This window comes from Rhinolophus sinicus, linkage group LG05 (assembly GCF_036562045.2).
Source record: "Rhinolophus sinicus isolate RSC01 linkage group LG05, ASM3656204v1, whole genome shotgun sequence".
NCBI classification, from domain to species: Eukaryota; Metazoa; Chordata; class Mammalia; order Chiroptera; family Rhinolophidae; genus Rhinolophus; species Rhinolophus sinicus.
The window spans coordinates 21,512,516-21,534,902 of NC_133755.1; the positions used below are offsets into that span (position 1 = coordinate 21,512,516).

Consider the following 22,387-nt stretch of genomic DNA (forward strand, 5'->3'; position numbering starts at 1 on the left):
TTTGATTGCACAGCAGGAATCTACATATGATAAAATGACATAGAACTAAACACACATCATGTAAATGTCAAATCCCTGCTTTTGATGTTGTACTAAAATTATGTAACTGTTGGGGGAAACTGGGTAAATTGGACTTCTCTGTTTTATCTTCAAGAAGTACTGGTCAGGGATTCTAGGGAATGTCCTTCAATCTAGGTCTGTCCAATGTTTTTCTCATAGGGGTTATGGGTTTGGGGGAGGCAGACCACAGACGTCTGTCCTATATTTGCAGATAACTTTGAGTCTAGTAATTATTTAGGAAATAAAAGTTGAAAAAAAATGCAGTTATTTTCTAAAGGGGGATGATTAATGAATTTGCTTGACGAGTCCCCTCAACACCTGTACACATCTATTAACAATTCACATAACTCGAGTTCTTCGGAACGGATAGAGAAACTAGACTTTTTATATGCTTCCAGCACCTCATATCTGGCACTTTTGTTCAACAGAGATTCGGGGATTGGGGTGGGGGCGTTGTGATAGGCACAGGTTTGGGGGAAGTCGTTCGGTTTCTTCAAATCGGTTTCTCCAAATCCAGACTAGAAGTTTTTCCGGGCTGTTTATTCTCAGATTCGAGTCGTGATCCAGACCTTGAGGTCTCCTTCTGGCCACCGCCGAACAGCAGCTCCGCACGTGCTGGGAACCATTCGGGCGCAGATGGAACTGCAGCAAAGATCCTCTGGGCATCTCAGACAGGTAGCGCTGACCGGTGACCCTTCCCAGCCGAAATGCAAGGGAGCCCAACCTCCCCCGGCCTGGAGCCCAGGTGCGGGGCGGAGCCCTGGCAGCGACCACTCCCTGGGCTCGGAGAAAGAAACTGGGACGTTGCGGACGCAGAGCTGGCCCGACCAGTGGCGCGTGGCACGCGCGAGCCCGTCCGCGCATGCGCCACTCGTCTGTCTCCAGCCCCCGCCCCGTCTCTCTCGCTCTCGCTCCCCCTCCTCCGCCAGCGTCCTCCGAGCTTGGCCCGTCTGGGCGCTGGGCCGACGTCCCGCGTGCGTGCCGGCGCCTGACTTCATTTCCGGTTAACGCGCTCCGCTTGCCCCCTGGCCCCGGATGGTGACTGGCGGTGGTGTTGCACCTCCCGGGACTGTCACTGAGCCGCTTCCCAGTGTGATTGTGCTGAGCGCAGGCCGGAAGATGGCGGCTGCGGCTGCGGCGGCCTCGGGCTCGGGCTGTTCCTCAGCGGCGGGGGCGGGGGCGGGAGCGGCCGGGGTCTCGGAGTGGCTGGTGCTCCGGGACGGCTGCATGCGCTGCGACGCCGACGGTCTGCACAGCCTCTCCTACCACCCGGCGCTAAACGCCATCCTGGCCGTCACCAGTCGCGGGACCATCAAAGTCATCGACGGCACCTCGGGAGCCACCCTGCAGGCCTCGGCGCTCAGCGGTGAGTATGCGGCACGCCGGGCGGGGACCGGGCCCGCTGCGGGAGGAGCCGGGCCGGCGGGTTACCAGGGAAGGAAGCCGCCCTGCCCCGGGGCTGGGCCTTCGGAGGAGGGGAAGCGGCGTGATGGGAGCGGGGAGGAGGGAGGGCAGGGCTGGGGGCTCAGGCCTGCCTGTGAAGGGAGGCCCGGAAACTGATGGAGGAGGACCGTAGGACTTGGCTTTTTCAGCGGCTGCAGCAGGGCAGGAAAGACTGGCAAGTGGGCAGTGTTGGGAGTTGCCTTTCGGGCCTTGAGCGTCCGGTGTAGGTTGGTCCTCTAGGAGAGGAGGAGGCCTCGGAGCTCGGCCACCGAGAAAGCCAGGCCCTGGATAGGTCCTAGAAGAGGTGTCTGTACTGCCTTCCGCTGGATCAGAGAGCAAAAGGGTCGAAGCGTTGGTCCCGAGTGAGAGGCTGGTGGCCCGAGACGAGCGTCCGAGCCGACATCCAAGCCCTCCCCTCTTGTGGATCCTCGGCTGTTCCTAGGACCCGCAGGTGCTAGGATGTTCCGCGGGCTTCGCTCCCGGGGTGGGGGTGGGGGTGGAGGTGGGGGGTGGGGTGGCCTGGAGTGGGGGGTGGGTAGGGAAGTAGGCGGGCTAGCTGCCTGAACTGCTCCGTCGACGACTTTAGGACTTTGGCGGACTCCATGGAAGGCTAGACCTTGTCCTCTAGCTCAGGGCTTCCAATTTCTGTTCCCCCTCCATCCCCAGTGACGATGAACTCGGGACCTGCGGTGTATGAAATGTAGATTCCTTTGGGTTCGTAATGAGGTGAAACTTCAGGCCTTCTCTACTTGTTTTGCCACAATGAGCCGCAAGTTGGGATTCGGAAGTATATCTGAGCCTCACCGAGGAAGTAGAGCAGTTCTGGGTGGTGTCCACTTGGTCCAGGGACGCGACTTTCAGTGTGCGTGAAGTGAGCGCTCAGCGGACTGGACTGGAGTGTTTTGGCATTGCCCTGGCCAAGTTACGTTTGGCTGAGATGACCTATCATTTGCGGTTTAATGAGGAGTGGCTTAATTTAGATGTTATAAACTGAGATTGAAAAGTGAGTATATGAGTGAGTAACTCACGCACAGATTTATAATGGATACTACTGTCTGCATTTAGTCAAGTGGAAGTAGTTATGTGGTCTACCAATTCACTTGTATTTTAACATAGACAAGTAAGGAAAGGTGGTTATTTTAGTTTATTGTGAGTAATAAGGCATTTAAGTAAATGGCAATTTAGGGATACAAAGATAAAATAAGGGAATTAATTTTTATTGATGTGAGAGTTGTGAAAGAAATAGATTTTGTGTAGCTATAGAATATAAATCTTGAACATATCTAAAATAAGTCTAAGAACATTTTGGGATGTGGGCTTGTAAATTTTTTTTTTCGTGACTTGAGTAAAGGACAGGAGGGGTGTCCCAGAAGTAGCAATGAGCAGTTACTGCAGCTTGGACATAACAGCTTGTATGAGAGGGAGATACTCATTAGTAATTGAATATCTTCTTAAACTCACTTAAAATTATTTCAAATAAAAAAGTATAAAGAATTACTATGATAATGTATTCCCAAATCAGTTTAAGAAATAAAGCATTACAAAGATTTGAAGCCTCCTTTGTGTTCCTTCTGGATTGCATTCCTCCCTCTCCCATGAGCATTATCTTTAGTTTTATCATTTTCATACGTGTCTTTATGTTTTTTTAGTATATACTTATATCTTTAAACAATGTCTAACACTGTCTTTCATGATTTTAAACTTTGAATAAGTGGTATAGTGTATGTATTTGGATTTCTATAAAAAGCCACATTAACAAAAGTTTAAAAATGTTTTCAGTAGAAAGAGGAGTCTCATGGGGTGTTTTTATATCTGGAGGCCATGTTTGAGAAAAATTATGTATGCTCGAATTTGTTATAAATGGTTGGGGAAATTAGATGTATTATGTATGTGCTTGTTTATAAAAGAAAAAAAGTAGTCACTTTAGTGGTAGATTACGAAAGGGGAGAGTTTTAGGTGCTTAATATAAGTATAAATAAAGGTAGATGCATGAAACCTAGCCGTGATTTGTGATCACTTATTTGGGATTTGTGGCATTTGTTAATTAGAAAAGTATGGGATTGGATACAATTGCTGATGCTCATGACATTGAGGATTGAATGTGATTAAAAATATATGGAAGAGTTAATGGCAAGCAAAATAAAAAGATTCTAGGAGAAGTTTGAAAGTAACAGTGGGCAAATTCTGAAATGTTTTCATATATGAGAAGTGCAGTTTATTAATAATGATTACCAAACATTGTATAGGGTCATGTATATGTCATCTATTCAGATGATTGTGTAGGGAGTGCTGCATTTTATATTTTGTCTGGACTATGTAAGTATTTGGTAGGTTTGCTTGTAATGATTAATAGAGGGTGAGAGTCCTATAAATAGAATGGGGAGAAGGTGCCAGTAGTGACCATGGTCCTAACATGACCCCTCTTTCCAGTTAATGGACAATGAGCCACCTTCTTTTCTACCCCAGAGGAAAGATGTCTTTGTTTGAGGGAATAAAGAGTGGTGTAACCAGAACCATAGAGTTTTATTGCGTGGTAGAGCAGTGTGTTAGATGGATGGATTCAGTTATGGGTAGCCTGTTAGTGCAGATTGAAAATTAAAGGATGGGAACATAACTTGTATGTATATGTATTCAATTTGGTGGCAAAAATGGTGAATTTTTAACTATGTCTACTAGTATATATCTTAACTTTATCTGTATGTGACATAAAATGTTTTTAAATACACTTTAATTAGATTAAGGAGCGATATATTTGTATATATGTAGGTTAGGCAAGACTTTTTACTCCATTAGTTTTCAAGTGTTAAGAATTCTGAGTCCTTACGCTGATTCCTTGGACTAGAATTAGGTGACCTCCATGATCTGGCCTCTACCAGTTTCTAGTCATGTTTCCCTGTTTTGTGAAACTGGTTCATTTAATTTCCTTTCCCAGCTCCAGTACTTTCATTCTTTCTTGGAATGCACCAAGTCCCTCCAGACAATTAGACAAAATCTTACCTATTTTTCAAAATCTAGATCAGATACTTCTGATTCTTTTGGTCTGATGTGATCCACTGAAAACCTAAACACATGTTGTCCTATTAATGTCTATTTTAGGTTAGTAATTTGGCAACTTAATGTTTGTGGTATGTTTTCTGTTTTGAACTACTTATGAGGTCTGACAGTTAAGTTTGCGAACTCATCCTAGAAAAAGAGCTACATACCTCATTGCTGAATATCAATATGGTTACCTTGGAAGTACTCCCCTTGGGAAGCTATGCACCGATGCCGGAGCCTAGTCCACCCTTCAAAGCAATTTTGGAACTCTTTTTCTGGAATGGCCATCAGAGCTGTCGTCATATTAGGGGCCAGACCAGGTGAGTAGGGAGGGTGTTCCAATACAGTTATTTGTTTCCTGGCTAAAAACTCCGTCACAGACAGTGCCGTGTGAGCTGGTGCATTGTTCTGATGCAAGAGCCATGAATTGTTGGCGAAAAGTTCAGGTCGTTTTTGTCTTTTTCATGTGGCCTTTTCAGCACTTCCAAAGAGTAAACTTAGTTAATTATTTGTCCAGTTGGTACAAATTCATAATGAATAATCCCTCTGATATCAAAAGAGGTTAGCAACATTGTTTTGACTCTTGATTTGGACTGATGGAACTTTTTTGGTCGTGGAGAATTGGCTGACTTCCATTGTGCACTTTGATGCTTTATTCTGGAGTCTTGTTGGTACACCCATGTTTCATCAGCAGTGATAACACGGCCCAAAACATCATCTTGCATCTCCAAAAGGTCTTGGCAAACTTCAGCTCTCCTTCTCTTTTGTTCATCGGTGAGTTCCTTCAGAACCATTTTTGCACACACCTTTGTCATGCCAAGATTTTCAGTTAAGATTTTCCTGTTTCTTTATTGGTGTTTACTTGGCCTGCTGTGCTTCTCACAGTCAGCCGACAATTCTGACGCACAATTCAACAAATTTTTATAATGTTTTTGTCAGATCTGCTCTTTACCTGCTGTCCTGACCTCTCTTCATCAGTGACGCGTTCTCTCCCCTCAGAAAAACGTTTAATCCATTTGTACACGGCCGTTGTCTTCATGGCATTATCCCCATAAACTTGGACTAACATGTCCCTGATTTCACCTCCACTCTTGCCAAGTATAACAAAGAAATTTAATGTTTGTTCGTTGCTCTAATTCAAGCTCAGACATTCTCACGATGGCACACAAAAACACGCAACAACAGTAATGAATGCCACTCAGCAAGACACCGTCACACGGCGACATGAACATGAGCTGTGAGACACTGATATACCAAGGTTAGGAAACCTCACCGAGCTGTGTTTAAGTGCATGGTGGCAAGTTCGTGAACTTAATTGTCAGACCTCGTAAGTGCCATTTTGTTTAGCTTCTTGTGAATATTCGATGTGTGTTTAACTATATTTCAAACTCTTTGTGAATGGAACCTTGTCTGCTTGTTAACATCCCTTTCCCAGGGTGCCTAGTACAAAATATTAATAAATATTTTTGACTTGGTGTAAACTAATGAGTGTGGTAAATGGATGCTTCCTTACATACTAACTGCTAAATAAAACCTTTTCTTTGGCTTTTTTCTTTCCTTAGATTTTTTTTTTTTTTTTTAGAGCAGTTTTTGATTCATAGTAAAATTTATCAGAGAAGACTGAGTTCCTGTATATGCCCTGGCCCCATGGGACCATACACCCTCCCTCTCTATAAACATCTGGCACCACAGTGGTATGTTTGTTACAATCAATGAACCTGAATTAACATATCATTATCTCCCAAAGTCCATCGTTTATGTTAGGGTTCACTCTTGGTGCTGTACATTCTATGAGTTCTGATAGTTATATATGACATGTCATACAGAAGAGTTTCACTGCCCTAAACTTCTTCTGCTTTTTGCCTGTTCACCCCTTTCTCTCTCCTCCCCCCTGCCAATCACTGATGTTTTTATACTCTCCATAGTTTTGCCTTTTTTAAAACAGTCATGGTTGGAATCACACAGTATGTACCCTTTTTTCAGGTTGGCTTCTTTCACTTAGTAATATGCATTTAAGTTTCCTCCATGTCTTTTTATGGCTTGATAGCTCACTTCTTTTTAGTACTAAATAATATTCCATTGTCTGGATGTACCACAGTTTTTTTATCCATTCACCTACTAAAAGACATCTTGGTTGCTTCCAGGTTGCGGCAGTTTTGAGTGAGGCTACTATAAACATTTGTTTGCAGGTTTTTGCTTGGATGTAAGTTTTCAGTTCATTTGTGTAAATATCAAGGAGCACGACTGCTGGATCATATGGTAGGATTATGTTTAGTTTTGTAGGAAACTGCCAAACTGTCTTGCAAAGCTGCTGTACTATATTGCATTCCAGCAGCAGTGAATGAAGTTCCTGTTACTCCATCTCCTCACCAGCATTTGCTATTGTCGGTGTTTGGATTGTGGCCATTTCAATATGTATGTAGTGCTAGCCATTGTTTTAACTTGCAGTTCCCTAATACCATGATGTTGAACATCTTTTCATATGCCTATTTGTGGACTTTGGGTTTAAAAAATCTAAATAGCTCTCCATCCACCAGGGACCATATTGTTTCTATTATTAGATATGTCCCTCTTTTTAGCTATTGTTTGTTCATGCAATGTAGCATAATAATTAGGAAGGAGCCTGTTTGGGATACAGTTGGCTTGGGGTAAGATCCCAGTTTCAGGTGATATATTTTTTTTTTTCTTTTCAATTTAACTCTGTAGCCTTGACTAAATTACTTAAAATTTCACTTCCAGTTTTCCCTTTTGCAAAATGGGGATGATAATTGTACAATTGTGAAGCTTATGTGTTAATACATATAAAGTGCTCAAAAAATGTTCTTACTTTCTTGTAAATCTCTGTAAATACCCTTTTCTGCTTAAACCTTTTTGAAATTCTCTGTTAAATTTTTTAACTTAACCCCAAATTTGAATTTATTAGGAATTTTTTCTGATTTATCACCTTTGACTGCAGGAACCATCTAAGTTTTTGCTTTGATATTGTTAATTTGTTCAGTATTTTCTTATTTAATTGCTGGTGGTGCTGTTCTTGAAAGAGCTCCCCACTTTTCCTAAAAGTAGTATATTTTGTTTTTTGTTTTTGTAAGCTTTTTTGAGAGCATATGGAGAGAGAATGGGCTTTATGTTTTAGATCATGGGTGTCCAAACTGTGGCCCGCGGGCCAACTGCGGCCCGCGATCCAATTTTAATTGGCCCACAGCAAATTCCAAAAATACATTTAGTTTACCTAAATAAACCAGGTGAGGCAATACGTACTTTACCTCCAATGAGTGGCCCGGCTGTTTGTGTATTTTACTGCATATGGCCCTTGGTGAAAAATGTTGAAAAAAGTTTGGACACCCCTGATTTAGATAGTCATGAATTTTGAGTTTTTAGCTCACTAACTCACTACCTAAACTTCCTGAATTCAGCATCGTCATTTGTAGATTAATATTTAACAGGATGATCATGCAGATTAAGTGGTAAACATTTCAAGTGTCTAACACTTCCTGGCATATGTACAGTAAGTACACAGTGAATTCAAGCCTCCTGGGTGCTTGATATCACCATGCTCCTCACTTTTTAAAAAATGTTCACTGACTTAGTATTTATAGACAGAGGATAGATAGCTATCATTCACATGTAGATGGAAATATTAATGTTGGTAACAAATGTTACCTACATTTGGATAAATATCTTTCTGTGTATTGGTGTAGCTGAACGTCAGAGTGAAGTAAAGTCTGTTGTATTATTAGTTCTGTGTATATACAGATTGTTCTTGTACATGTGGACAAGGAAATGAAGATATGTTTGTGGGTATTAATCAATGGATATTGTAGTATTTTGTGTAAGAGGAAGTCCTATCTCTTCAGTTTCTGATGTGGGTTCCAGGTCTTTGTCATAGTGAAAAAGAAGAAACTAAAGCTGCTTATTGTTTTCTGGATAAACACTCTAGTTTTACATTTCTTTATTAATATCTCCCTTTATCCTTTGCCTAGATAGATACAGACTTTGATTTGATTTGAGAAGTTTGTGCAGTGGTCATAAATGAGAAAGTGTCATTGTACTCTACTCCAGTTGCAGTGAAGTTCAGATTAAGTGAATTCTTATTGATTGATTGATTGATATGACAACTTCTTGTTCAGATTTCAAGCTGCCTGCTCCAGGAAGCCCTGAAATAGAGAAAACTAGCTATGTTAGCCTGCATAGTTCTCAAGAAATAAATTTTATGAATAAAACTCATCACTTTGGTAGAGGTAGAAAATACTTTTCTTACTACTTCTGAATTGGGCATGCATTAATTTGGATCAAATGCAAAATCTTTCTGTAGGCCTCCACTTTGGAAATTGTAAATGATTCATATTACTTCCTATTTCCTGACTCACCTTGGTACATGCATCCTTCCTAGTCTCAATTAGTCTCCTATGAAAATAATAAACACAGTAAGAGTTGGAATTTCAGTAGGCCTGGAAGATAGTTGTGTTCTGGATGTATCTGGGTTCTTTGTAAAAACTTAATTCAGCAAATCTCTTTGTGGGCTATGAACACCTACATTGGCTTTGTTTCAGTAATGCTACATGACAATCTATCCTATGTCAAAGATTTGCTGTTTTTTAGCAAAATATTTTTATATGATTAGTGAATTTATGTTAAGATTTAAAAAATATTTTGCTGTTTTTAAGATCTTCTGTATTTATCCAAACTTTTACATTTATCTTCTAAAAGAAGTAGTTTTGCTCTGCTAGAAAACTTATCCTAGTCTTTGTTTTAATAGTTTCAGATTTTTTAAAGAGAGGCAGTATAGGAGATCAGCCTCTGGAACCAAACAGCTTGAGTTTAAGTCTTGGTTCTATTTGATCTTGAAGTTCGTCTATAAAATGAGGATAATAGTACCTACCTCATCATGTGACTGAGAGAATTAAAATGAGTTAATATATGTAAAGCATGTAGAACAGTGCCTGGTATTTAGTGTGTACTCTAGAAGTACTTGTATTTTATTATTTTTTTATTCTTCTGATAGCAGTGGCTATTTGCAAGGCAGCTGAATGTAGTAGATGTTTTTGCTACAGATACTCTTGAAATTGCAGTATTTTCTTCTAGTTTTCCATGTATGTGGGAATGTGACTAGGTGAAATCTAATAGATATAATTATAAGAGCAATAATTTTTGTATTATAGGAGAGGTATAAACTGTAAGTTCATTGATTTTGGACTTGACATTGTTAAAAGAGCAAGGTGATTTGAAGTGCTGGTTGATTGGTGCTTACGCAGTTATTGAACATGTGCTGGGCATGGGGGTTAAAAATAATTAAAGCAACATTTTGGCCTTTGAATGCATGCTTGGTGATGTTTTTAAGTAAATCGTTTTAGCATAATGTCATAAATTCTGTAATATAGATGTGAGGAATGCTGTGTGAGTACAGAGGACGGAGTTTCTTCAACTGGAGGGAAATAGAGAAGGCTTCTCAAAGGAGATTGCCTTTATGATTGGTTTTGAAAGATGAGATAGTGGGAAGGAATGTTACAGGCATGATGATCTTAAGCCAAGGTACTTGCTTGTGCAGAGACATGGTGATTTTTAAAAATATGGTGAATTCAAGGAAGAAGAAGTTTGGGGAGTGAAGGGTTAGGGTTTAGTCTATGTGTGGGGATGGTTAGAGTTGAAGCTGAGAAATGGCAAGGACAAGATCATAGTACGTTTTGCTAAGAAGTTTGGACTTGATGTCAATGGGAGGGAGCCATTGTAGGTTATGACATGATCAAGTTTTTGTTTTTTTATATTGGGGAACAGTGTGTTTTTCCAGGACCCATCAGCTCCTGGGAAGTCAAGTCATTGTTCTCAATCCAGTTGTGGAGGGCGCAGCTCACTGGCCCTTATGTGGGAATTGAACCCATGACCTTGCTGTTATGAGCACTGCGCTCTAACCACTGAGCCAACCAGTCGCCCCAAGTTTGTTTTTAGAAAAAGTTGGAGCTAATGCCCAGGTATGAGAAGCGATGAGAGCATTATTAAGTTAGTTTGAGTGGTAGGAACACCGTATAATTTAGTGAATGTGGCGATGAGAGATTGACAACGTGAAAATTATTCATGCTTAGATTCTTTCTTTGAGCATTGAATGGTGTTCAGTAATCCGAATAAGCAATACAGTAGTTTCCCCTTATCCATGGTTTTGCTTTCTGTGGTTTCAGTCACCTGTAGTCAACCATAGTCTGAAAATACTAAATGGAAAATTCCAGAAATCAAGAATGCATCAGTTTTAAAATGTACGGTATTCTGAGTAGTGTGCTGAAACCTCAAGCTGTCCCACTCCATCTCGCCCTGGACAGTAATCCCTTTGCCTAACCTGTCCCATGCTATGTATGCTACCTACCCCCTAGTTAGTAGCCTTCTGTGTTATCAGATCGATTGTTAAGGTATCACAGTGCTTGTGCCCAAGTCACCCTTATTTTTCTTAATAATGGCTCCAAAACACAAGAGTAGTGATGCTGGCAATTTGAATAGGCCAAAGAGAAGCCATAAAGTGTTTTCTTTAAGTGAAAATTCTCTACTTAAGAAAGAAATAATTGAATGCAGAAGTTGCTAAGATCTATGGTAAGAACAAACTTTCTATCTGAAATTGTGAAGAAGGGAAAAAAAATGTGCTAGTTTGCCGAGAGACATCACATGACTTTCATTACAGTGTATTGGTATAATTGTTCTATTTTATTATTGGTTATTGTTGCTGATTGTTTCTGTGCCTACTTTATAAATTAAACTTCATCATAGGTATGTGCATAGGAAATAAACAGTCTATATAGGGTTGTTACTATCCTTGGTTTAGGCGTCCCCTCAGGGTCTTCGAATGTATCCTTGGGGATAAGGGGGGGCTACTGGACAAGAAGGTGTGGTGAGTAGCTTTTGTTGGAAAAGGCTGGGGAGCAAGAGGGAGATAGTGGTTTTGGTCACGTTAATTTTGAGGTGCATGAAGGACATCCAATCAGAGATGTCCAGGGGCATTTGGAAATTCAGGGTTGAAGCCTGGCTCTGAAGCCAGACTTAGTTCCAGTCTGTGATACACCACTTTGTAGCTGTGCCCTTTGGCAAGATGCTTCCCTTCTCTCTGCATTTGATAATTAATATCTAACCCATTGAGTTATTGGAAAGATTAAGTAAACTGATACAGACACTACTTGAACCCCCATAGCACTCAATAAACGTTACTTTCTGTGTTGGTGTTTTTAATTATATAGTGCACTTCACCAAGTGTTTGTCATATGTGGATAATAAGATGAATTTGAAATCTACCCCTCCCCCCAAATTCTGAAAGAGGTGACACCTCAGCTGAGACTTGAAGGGAAAGGAGTTAGTCAGATAAACGGAAAGCATGAGCCGGAGTAAGGTCGTGAAGTAGGTAATATGACTTGACCTTCCTAGGCTCACATATTTTTAAGTAGTACAAGAACTCCCCCCAGTTTAAGGTAAAAAAAAATCTAGGGCCCTATTATGATAGGAGCTACAATTTTAGTATCAGTTGAGAAAATATTGCCAGAGCTACTAACTTTAAATAATTTTTATTTTAGACTTAGTATCTAGGAGTATGTAATTTGAAAAATACTATTATACAACACACATACTTTGGGCTTTCCTCCCTGCTGGCTGGCTTAGCTTTGAGATATTTATGGGAGGAACAAGTCAGTTAACACTCTTCCATCTGCTGTCCAACTTCAAAAGTTTTGTTGCTATCATCTCAATTTTCTTATTTTTTTTTTTTTCCAAAATAAATTTTATTGGGGAATGTTGGGGAACAGTGTGTTTCTCCAGGGCCCATCAGCTCCAAGTCGTTGTCCTTCAATCTGGTTGTGGAAGGCACAGCTCAGCTCCAAGTCCAGTCGCTGTTTTCAGTCTTTTGTTGCAGGGGGCGCAGCCCACCATCCCATGCGGGAATCGAACCGGCAACCTTGTTGAGAGCTTGCGCTCCAACCAACTGAGCCATCCGGCCGCCCCTCAATTTTTTTTTTTGTCTTTGTGGGTTTGGTTAAGCCCTCTTTGTTTCTTTACTGTCTTTTCAGTGGGAGCTTGGGAGGGAGCACAGGTAAATGTGCTTGTCTTACTATATCCTTGTTACTTTACTGGAAATCTGTAGTTTGTACTTAAGTTGTTGAGTATTTGTTACTCTGTGCTTAGAAATGTTGGCTCTAACTGTAGCTAGAATATAAACAATAACATTTCTGTAATGTAGTAAGAACAGTGGGGAGGTGGGCGGGAGGTACCTCTGATATGCACATTGTACTGCTCATGGTCTTATGCCTCTGGTGTCTTTGTGTCATGCATGGTCTCTGCTCCCGGTCCCCTCATAAGAACGCAGGATATGGTGAGGCCATAAAGGAACACCCACGGAGCCATAGCTAGGGGAGTCATACCACTGTATTCTCGCTGGCGGCTGGGTTGGAGACACAGGAAGCAGGAGCCACATGATCCGCAACCTGCCATCTGCTTCTCTGCCAACCAACCCACCTCCTAGCGTAGCCTCGGCAGTTGTATCAGTGACCAATGGCTAACTGGTAACAGCTGATGGCCAACTAGCACAGTTGACGTCCATCAACTACTGGAGCCAGCACCTTTCCACGTGAGGCCGAGAGCCTGGAAACTGCTGTCTGGGACTCTGTCCACACACTCTATCCCTCCAGGGTCTCGCTTCACAATGTACGCGACAGGTGTCTTCTGCGAAGGGCCCTGTGCGAGGAGCCTGGAGGTGGATGCAATATCCTGGGCACAGCCAGGTTTCCTGGGCACAGCCAGGGTTTCTCAGGGCACCGTGCTGGAATAATAGTGGCTCACAGTCAAGGTGCTTACATATTCTCGACGGCAGCCAGGTGAGACACAGGAAGCAAACATCCGCCTGCACCCCAACAACAGGTTTTCCTGCACCACAGTCTCGCTGGCGGCCCCGGCAAGACCCAGGAAGCAAACATCTGCCAGTTCTACTACATGGTGGTACGTTCCCAAGCACAGTCAAGCGGTCCATCAAATTAGGGATAGAAGGCCATTCTCCATAGTCCACAGTCATTCGCCAGGGCTGTGCGCTGGCCCCACAATGTGTCCCCTCTCTGCAGGGCGAGGGCTCCAAGTCCTCTCCAATCTGGGGGTGAGGGACGACCTTGACCTCACCTGCATCTTCCACCGAGGACTCAGCAAGCATTTCCTGCTGGGACCCGCATCTGGGCCGCCCCAGCAAGCACTTCCCAGCCCACAGGGCCAGAACGACCTTCGCTTTCTCCAGCCTATGCTGGTTGGAGAACCGTCCACATCTTACCACCCCTCCATGGGGGTCCAGCTCATGAGAACAGCGGCCACCAGGCACCATGCTATGTGGGGGCCACATGTCCTCCTGCCCAGGGCAGACGACTCCGTGACCGGGAGAACCCTGCTCGCTGCGCCATGTGTCATGCAGGGACTCAGCTCCTGCTCCCTGCACAAGAATGAAGTATATAGTGAGGCCAAAAAGGAACACCAATGGAGCCATAGATGGGGGAGTCATACCACTCTATTCTCGCTGGCGACTGAGTTGGAGACACAGGAAGCTGGAAACCAAACCACCCCCTGGGCTAGCGACGGCAGTTATACCAGTGGCTAATGGCTAACCGGTAACAGCTGATGGCCAACTAGTCACAGCTGATGGCCATCTACTACCTGAGCCAGCACCTTTCCACGTGAGGCCGAGAGTCTGGAAACTGCTCTCTGGGACTCTGTTCCCACAGTTTGGCAAGACAGTTCTCTGAGTTACCATCTTTAAATGGGCTAGTAATTCTTGCCCAGACTACCTCATCATCTGATAAGATAATGAATGTAGAAATTCTTGGAATTGTAGCACTTGAATTGTGAGGGATACAAAAAGTTAAACTTCTCGGGTATAGAAGAGAAGATAATAGAGGTACAAATAACGGTAAGAAGGCAGTATAGAGAGGAGATAACGGATGTACAAATAACAAAAAGCATAAAGTAGTTGTTAGAACAGTTTATGACAAGGGCAGTGTTCCAAAAAAAGTAGTATGGTCTCGTTTGAGTATGTTAAATCAGGGATGCATTTTAGAGGAGATAAATATTATGCTTACTTTTTAGAGGAAATGGTAGCAATGTTAGAGGGAAGGAGGTAGGAACGTCGTCTTTGAGGTTGATTGTAGGCACCAGGAATTTAAATCTTCATCATTTGTTCCTGTACTTTGATTTATGAAGTAGGAGAGAGCGCAGTAAGACTGGGGAGATGGCATTGGGCAGCGGTTCCCAGCTTTGGTTGCTCATTAGAATCATCAGGGGAGCTTTTAAAAAAAACTGTTAAGGCCTCAGTAGTCTGACGTAAGTGATCTGGAGTGGAGCCTAGGCTTGCTTTTTTTTTTTTTTTTTTTTTAAAGCATGCCAGGTGATTCTAATGTGCAGCTAAGTTTAGAGGTTCAAACTTTAGGACCTTAGACAAGCAAGTTTATTTGATATGCCTGGGATAAATGAGAAACAGGTTTCATTTGAATTTAATAATCATTATTTTGTCTTAAAATTTTTTTGTAAGGAAAATCTCCCAAGTTAGTCAGCTAATAATACGTACCTCATTGTATTTTAAGTTGTATTTAGTGAATATATAATGAAATAATGCTTGTAAGAGCAGGGATATATCAAGGGCTCAATTTCTGTTGCTTTGTATTTTTTCCTTTTCTAGTGTAATTCAGTTTGGGTTGATTTTTTTTTTGGAGCCAACTTAGTTAGTTCTCTCATACTTTTCCACCAAAATGCCACTACAGTCTAGGACTGTGACCTCATACTGGTGACAGGAGAAGAGGAGGGGAAAAGGGGCTAGGGAGGGTAGAAATAGATGGCTAGGGTTATCTGTACCAGATCTCCTAGTTTCATGTTGTATTTAAAAAAAACAAAAACAAAACAAAACCTGAGACTACTACATTTTACCACATTACAGCTTAGTTTTAATATACTAAAAAGTTTTTCAGAACTATAGAAAATAAATCATTTATTCAAAACCATTTATTGTGTGTCAAGCACTGGTTATACAGCAGTTAACAGTCCTTGCTTTCCTAGAGCTCGTGGTTTAGTGGGAAGAGATAAGTTACACACGCACACGCGCACACATGCACACATGCACGCAATGTCAGGTGGTGATAAATACCATAAGAAATTAGAACTGGTGTGAAATGTGCTGGGTAAATTTGTGCTGTGAGGAGGTCTCTCTGAGATGGCACTTGATTGATGAAAGATTCCAGTGATGTGAGATAGCAGCAAGGCAGATGTCCAGGGGAATTTTCTGTTGGCTTGTCTGTTACTGTAATTTGCAAAGACAGCTGGATGAATTTTCATCATATTTGGATGGAATTTGACTTCGACTGACTTCAAATGTAGGCAGTGTGAGGATTAATTCTCTAACCTTTGGAGAATCTCTTCGATGCTTGGGTTGATGTTGGTTCTCTTGCCTGGAACAGTGCTATATACCTTGCACTGTGTTTTATCCTTTGCTTCTTCATGGCCTCACCACTGAGCTTTCGTAAACTTGCTTTGCACCAAATTCTATTTCACAGGAATACTCATTTGGCTTTGAATAATATAATGTACTAACAACTTTTGTTAAATGATTTTATTTTTGGTAACTTTAGTTATATTTTTAAATGCTTTACAAAAACCTAACATCAATTTTGCAACCTCTTTATTGACTTTGACATTTGTTTGTACGATTAGTATGCTATAATAGACTATTTTAAGCGTTGAAGTCTCATGTTAGTGGAAATGGAATTGTACAATGTCTTATGTTAGTTTGCAGAGATACTGTATTTCTGATGATAGTTTTTCAAGTTTTATAGCAATGCATATGGATAGTGTATTATTGCTAGAGTTGACTAGTTCTTGAAGTGACTATTAGAACTGATAACTGATTTTAAAAAACACAATTTCTTTCCTTTGAAATTTTTTATTTTAAAAGTAACTTACCTTATTAAAGGACACCAGACAGACTAAGGAAAAGAATACCCAGGATTTCATTACCTAGAGATGGCCATTGTTTGCATTTGGTGTGTAACAATTTCTTTTTGCTTTTTTCTGTTATATTAAACAATAAAGATACATTAATCTTTATAGAATTTGGATTGCAATGATACGTTAAGAACTACTTTTTCTCCTTAGTTAATAGTGTATTGTGAATTTCATTATTGTGATTATTCTTTTATAATATTGTCATTATTCTTTTATAATGTTTTGAAATGAATTTTATTTAATGACCATACAGTAAAATGGTCTATTTTTTTGTTTACTAGTTACACATGCATAGATTCTTGTAATCATCACCATAGTCAGAATACAGAGCAGTTTAAACACCTGAAAAAGTTCCCCTGTGGTGTCCCTTTGTAGTCATCACCTCCACTAACCCTTGGCAATCATTGATTTCTTCTCCATACTATTAATTTTATGTTTTCTAGTGTGTCACAGAAATGGAACCCTCTAGTATGTAACTTTTTGATACTGACTGCTTGCACTTAGCAAGATGCCTTTGAGATTTACTCAAGTTGTTGCATGTATCAATAGTTCATTCCATTTTATTGCTAAATAGTATTCTGTTGAATTGATATATCACCATTTGTTTAGCCATCACTCTTTGACATTTGGATGTTATCAGTTTTTGGTGATTATGAATAGAGCTGCTATAAACATTTGAGTAAAGGTTTTTGTGTGAATACAAGGTTTTATGTCTCTAGGGTAAATATGTAGAAGTAGGATTACAGGGCCATTTGGTAACTATGTTTAACTTTATAAGAAACTGTCAAAGTAGTGTGGCTGTACCATTATGCGTTTCCATTAGAAATGGATGAGTTCCTCATACAACTCAATACCAAAAAAAAACAAAAAATCCAATTAAAAAATGGGCAGAGGACCTGAACCAGACGCGTCTCCCAAGAAGACATACAAACGGCCAACAGATATATGAAAAGATGCTCAACGTCACTAGCTATTAGGGAAATACAAATCAAAACCACAGTGAGATACCACCTCACACCTGTTAGAATGGCTATCATCAACAAGACACGTATTAACAAGTGTTGGAGAGGCTGTGAAGAAAGAGGAACCCTCTTACACTGCTGGTGGGAATATAAATTGGTACAGCCACAATGGAAAACAGTATGGAGACTCCTCAGCAAGTTAAGACTAGAATTACCATATGACCCAGCAATCCTGTCTTCTAGGTATCTACCCCAAAAATCTGAAAACATTTATCTGTAAAGATACATGTACCCCTATGTTCATTGCAGCATTATTCACCGTGGCCAAGACATGGAAACAACTGAAGTGTCTTCAGTGGATGATTGGATAAAGAAGATGTGGTACATACCTTCAATGGAATATTACCCAGCGATAGGAAAGGATGAAATACTGCCATTTGCAACAACATGGATGGATCTTGAGAATATCATGCTAAGTGAAATAATCAGATGGAAAATTCAAACCATATGGTTTCATTCATATATGGGATATAAAACTGAAAGCAACAAACAAGACAAACAAAAACTCATAGACACAGATAACAGTGTGGTGGTTACCAGAGGAAAAGGGTGTTCGGGGGAGGTAGACAAGGGTAAAGGGGGTCAAATACATGGTGATAGAAGGGGATTTGACTTTGGGTGGTGAACATACAATGCAGTATACAGATGATGTATTATAGAATTGTAAACCTAAAACCTATGTAATTATATTAAACAATGTCACCCCAATAAATTTAATAAAAATTTAAAAAAAACAAAAAAGATATGTATGAATTCCACTTATTGTACATCCTTATCAGTGCTTAGTATTATGTATTATTAAGAAGTCAATAGTACTCAAAGCAGTTTACAGATACAATGCAGTCTCTATCAAAATCCCCATGATTTTTTTTTGCAGAAGTAGAAAAATGCATCCTAAAATTCATATGGAGTCTCAGGGGATCCCAGATAGCCAAAGCATTCTTGAAAAAGAACAAAGTTGTTTGACTCATCCTTTCTGATTTCAAAATTTACTGCTGTGGTATTGGCATAGACAGATGTATAGACTGATGGAATAGAGGGCATAGAAATAAACCCTCAGGTACTCGTATATCGTCAAATGATTTTCAACAGGGAGGCCAAAACCATTCTGTGGGGTAAAGGACAGTCTCTTTTCAGAAATGGTGCTCAGAAGACTGGATATCTACATGAAAAAACTGAAGTTGGATTCTTACCTTACGTCATATGCAAAAATTAACTCAAAATGGATCAAAGACGTAAACATAAGAGCTACACCTATAAAACTCTTAGAAGAAAATGAAGGGGGAAAAACTACATGACATTGGATTTAGCAGTGATTTCTTGGATATGACACCAAAGGCACAGATAGCTAAAGAAAAAATAGACAAAATTGGACTCCCATCAAAATGAAAAACTTTTGTGCGTTGAAGGACACTATGAACAGAGTAAAAAGGCAAACCACATAACGGAGAAAATATTTGCAAACCAAATATTCAGATACCTAGAGACTAATATCCAGAATATATAGAGAACTTCTAGAGTTCAACAACAAAACAACCCAAGAATGGGCAAAGGACTGGAATAGACATTTCTCCAAAGAAGACATGCAAATAGCTAACAAGCCCATGAAAAGAGGCTCAAAAGATGGTACATTTCATCTGTATTTCCTTCTTTAAGCTCTTAATATTAGGGAAATGCAAATCAGAATTACTGTGACATACCTCTTCATACCCATTAGAATGGCTGTTATTAAAAAAAAGAATAGTGTTTTGAGGATGTGGAGAAATTGGAATCCTTGAGTACTTTTGGTGGAAATATAAAATAGTTGCTATGGAAAACAGTATTGGCAATTTCTAAAAAAATTAAAAATAAAATTATATGATCCTGTAATTCCATATCTGGGTGTACGTATACCCAAAAGAATTGAAAGCAAGGTCCGGAAATATTTGTGCACCATATTGATAGCAGCATTATTCGCAATAATCAAAAAAGTAGAAGCCACTCAAGTGTCCATAGACAGATGAAGAGATAAAATGTGGTGTTGTATGTATACGAAATAATTTTAGCCTTGAAAAGGAAGGAAATTCTGACCCATGCTATAACGGTTGAATCTTTTTTTTTTCTTTTTTTTGAAAGCTTATAAGAGTTTATTTTAGCCAAACTGATGACAATTGCCGGGAAGCAAAGTCTCAACAGACTGAGAAAATGCTCCATAAAATGGCCGTTTGCAGCTCATTTTATACATAGAATCAAAGGAAGAGGGTTACATGAAGTCCATTGGCGGTAGATTAAAGGAGTGGGAAAAAGCGAAGGGGTGGGGGGAATCTCTGGGATTGGATCACATGGTTGAATCGTGAAGACATTATGAGTATGCTCAGGGAAATAAGCCAGTCACAGAATGACAAATACTGTGCGATTTCACTTACATGAGGTACTCAGAGTAGTCAACTTCATGGAGACAGAAAGTATTAATATAATGTAATAGTGGTTGCCAGGAGCTGGGAGGATGGAAGTTAGAAGACAGAGTTCATGTCTAATGGTTACAGAGTTTCAGTTTTGTAAGATGAAAAGTTCTGTGGATGGATGGTGCTGATGATTGTACACCACTTCAGTGTACTGAATGCCACTGAACTGTACACTTAAAAATGGGTAAAATGGAAATTTTTATGTTATGTGCAATTTGCTACAGTTAAAAATTAAAAAAAAAATCAGATGGCCATGTTTATGTGGGTATGTCTCTGGATTCTATTGTGTTCCATGGATATATGTCTGTCTATTTGCCAGTACCACACTTTCTTTATAGTAGGTCTTAAAATCTGATAATGTGTTTTGTCTAACTTTATTCTTTATCAAAATAGTTTTGGCTGTTCCAGTTCATTTGCCTTTTTAGATAAATCTTATAATCAGTTTATAGCCAAAAACTCCTGCTGGGATTTTGATAGAAATCACATTAAATCTATAGAGTAATTTGGGGCTTGTTGACATCTTTACTGTGTTGACTCTTCCAGTCAATGACCATGGTTTTTTTAAGGTCTTCTTTGATTTCTTTCATCAGCCTTTTGCACTTTTCACCATACATATCCTGTATACCTTTTATTAGGTATATATCTTAAATATTTTATTTTGGCTTAGAGCTATTGTAAATTATTACTTTTTTTTGTAAACTTGTTTCAGATTGATCATTGCTAGTAGATAGAAATAGAATTGATTGATTTTTGTATATTGACTTTGTTTACTGCAACCTTGTTAAACTCATTTATTAGCTCTATTTTGTTTTTGTTTTAGATTCTTTGGGATTTTCTACAGCAGTAATCATGTTGTTTGTTAATAGGGACAGTTTAATTTCTTTTCTAATCTGTATGGCTTTTAAATCCTCGTTTCTTACTGCAGCAGCTAGATCTACCAGTATGATATTGACTAGGAGTGGTGAAAAGTACATCCTTGCTTTGTTCCTGATCTTAGGGGGAAGTGTTCATTCAGTCTTGTACCACTGAGTAGGTTGATAGTAGGATTTTTGTAGTTGTCCCTTATCAGGTCGAGGAAAGTCCCTTTTATTTCTATTTGCTAGGTTTTTTATTTTTTTAAAAAATGAAAGAAAGTTGTATTTTTCCAAATGTATCTACGGATTTGGTCATGCAGTTCTTCTGTAAGCTACTAATACGGTAATTTACAATGATTGATTTTTGAATATTGAACCAGTTTTGCATTCCTGGGATAATCCTACTTGGTCCTGGTATATTCTTCTTTTTATATATTGCTAAGTTCCATTTGCTTTTATTTTGTTGAGGATTTTTGGATCTGACTGCAGAGAGATAATGGCAGGTAGTTTTCTTGTACATCTTTTTCTAGTTTTGGTATCAGGTTAATGCTGGCCTCATAAAATGATTTAGAAGTGTTCCCTCTTCCATTTCCTGGAAGAGATTATGTAGAATTGGTGTTACTTTTTACTTATATGTTTGATAGATTTCTCCAGTGAAATTTGGTAGGCCTAGAGGTTTCTTTAGAAAGTTTTTAACAATGAATTAATTTTCCTCACTTCACGTTATGTTTCATTTTGGATGTTTTGTTTGTAATTTTCAAGGAATTGGTACATTTCATCTATATTTTCAAATTTATGTGTGTAGATCTTATGTGTATTATTCCCCAGTTATCTTTTTAACATTTATAGTGTCAAATTTATTTATTTTGACAACCTAAGTTGACAAATTTATGTGCATGGAGTTAGTCATCCCATTCTCTTATTTTTCAATTGTCTGCATGATCTGGAGTTTACTTCCTCTTGCATTCCTGTAATTGGTAATTTGTTTCTTCTTCTTCTTTTTTTATCTTTGCCAGTCTTGCTCGAGGTTTATCAATTTCATTGATATTTTCGAAGAACTAATTTTTGCTTATATTAATCTTCTCTGTTATTTTTCTATTTTCAGTTTCATTGAGTTCTGCTATTATGTCTTTCCTTTTGCTTGTTTTGGTTTCATTTTTGCTCTTCCTTTTTTAGTTTTCTTTAAGTAAAGCATAGGTTATTGATTTGAAACCTTTTTACCCCATCCTAATATAAGTGTTTAATTCCTATAAATTTCACTCCAAGCTTTAGCTGCATATGACAAATTTTGATGTTATATTTTCATTGTCATTTAATTAAACATTTTCTGAATTACCTGAGACTTCTTCATTGACCTTTGGGTTATTTAGGAATATGTTGTTTAATTTCAAGTATTTAGAGGTTTCCTGTTATATTTCTGTTCTTGATTTCTACTTAAATCCATTATGGGTAGATAACATACTTTTAATTTTACTTTTATCTTTGTTAAGGTGTGTTTTATGACCCAGGATATGATCTGTCTTGATGGATGTTCTATGAGCAC

At 39.6% G+C, this 22,387-nt stretch overlaps 1 protein-coding gene across 17 annotated transcripts in view; it reads left to right on the plus strand.

The window, feature by feature from the left end:
- Positions 1-997: 997 nt before the first annotated feature.
- The window catches only part of BIRC6 (baculoviral IAP repeat containing 6), a 203,300-nt gene continuing 181,910 nt past the window's right edge, over positions 998-22,387 (plus strand). For 15 of the 17 annotated variants that reach the window (XM_019741686.2, XM_074331868.1, XM_074331877.1 and 12 more), the window contains exon 1: positions 1,004-1,426. In XM_019741686.2, coding sequence (XP_019597245.2) covers positions 1,096-1,426 — 331 coding nt within the window. In that variant the 5' untranslated portion in view covers positions 1,004-1,095. Of the gene's footprint in view, positions 1,427-22,387 lie in introns of all 17 variants that reach the window. The other 2 variants (XR_012496300.1, XM_074331867.1) reach the window with 2 other exon arrangements.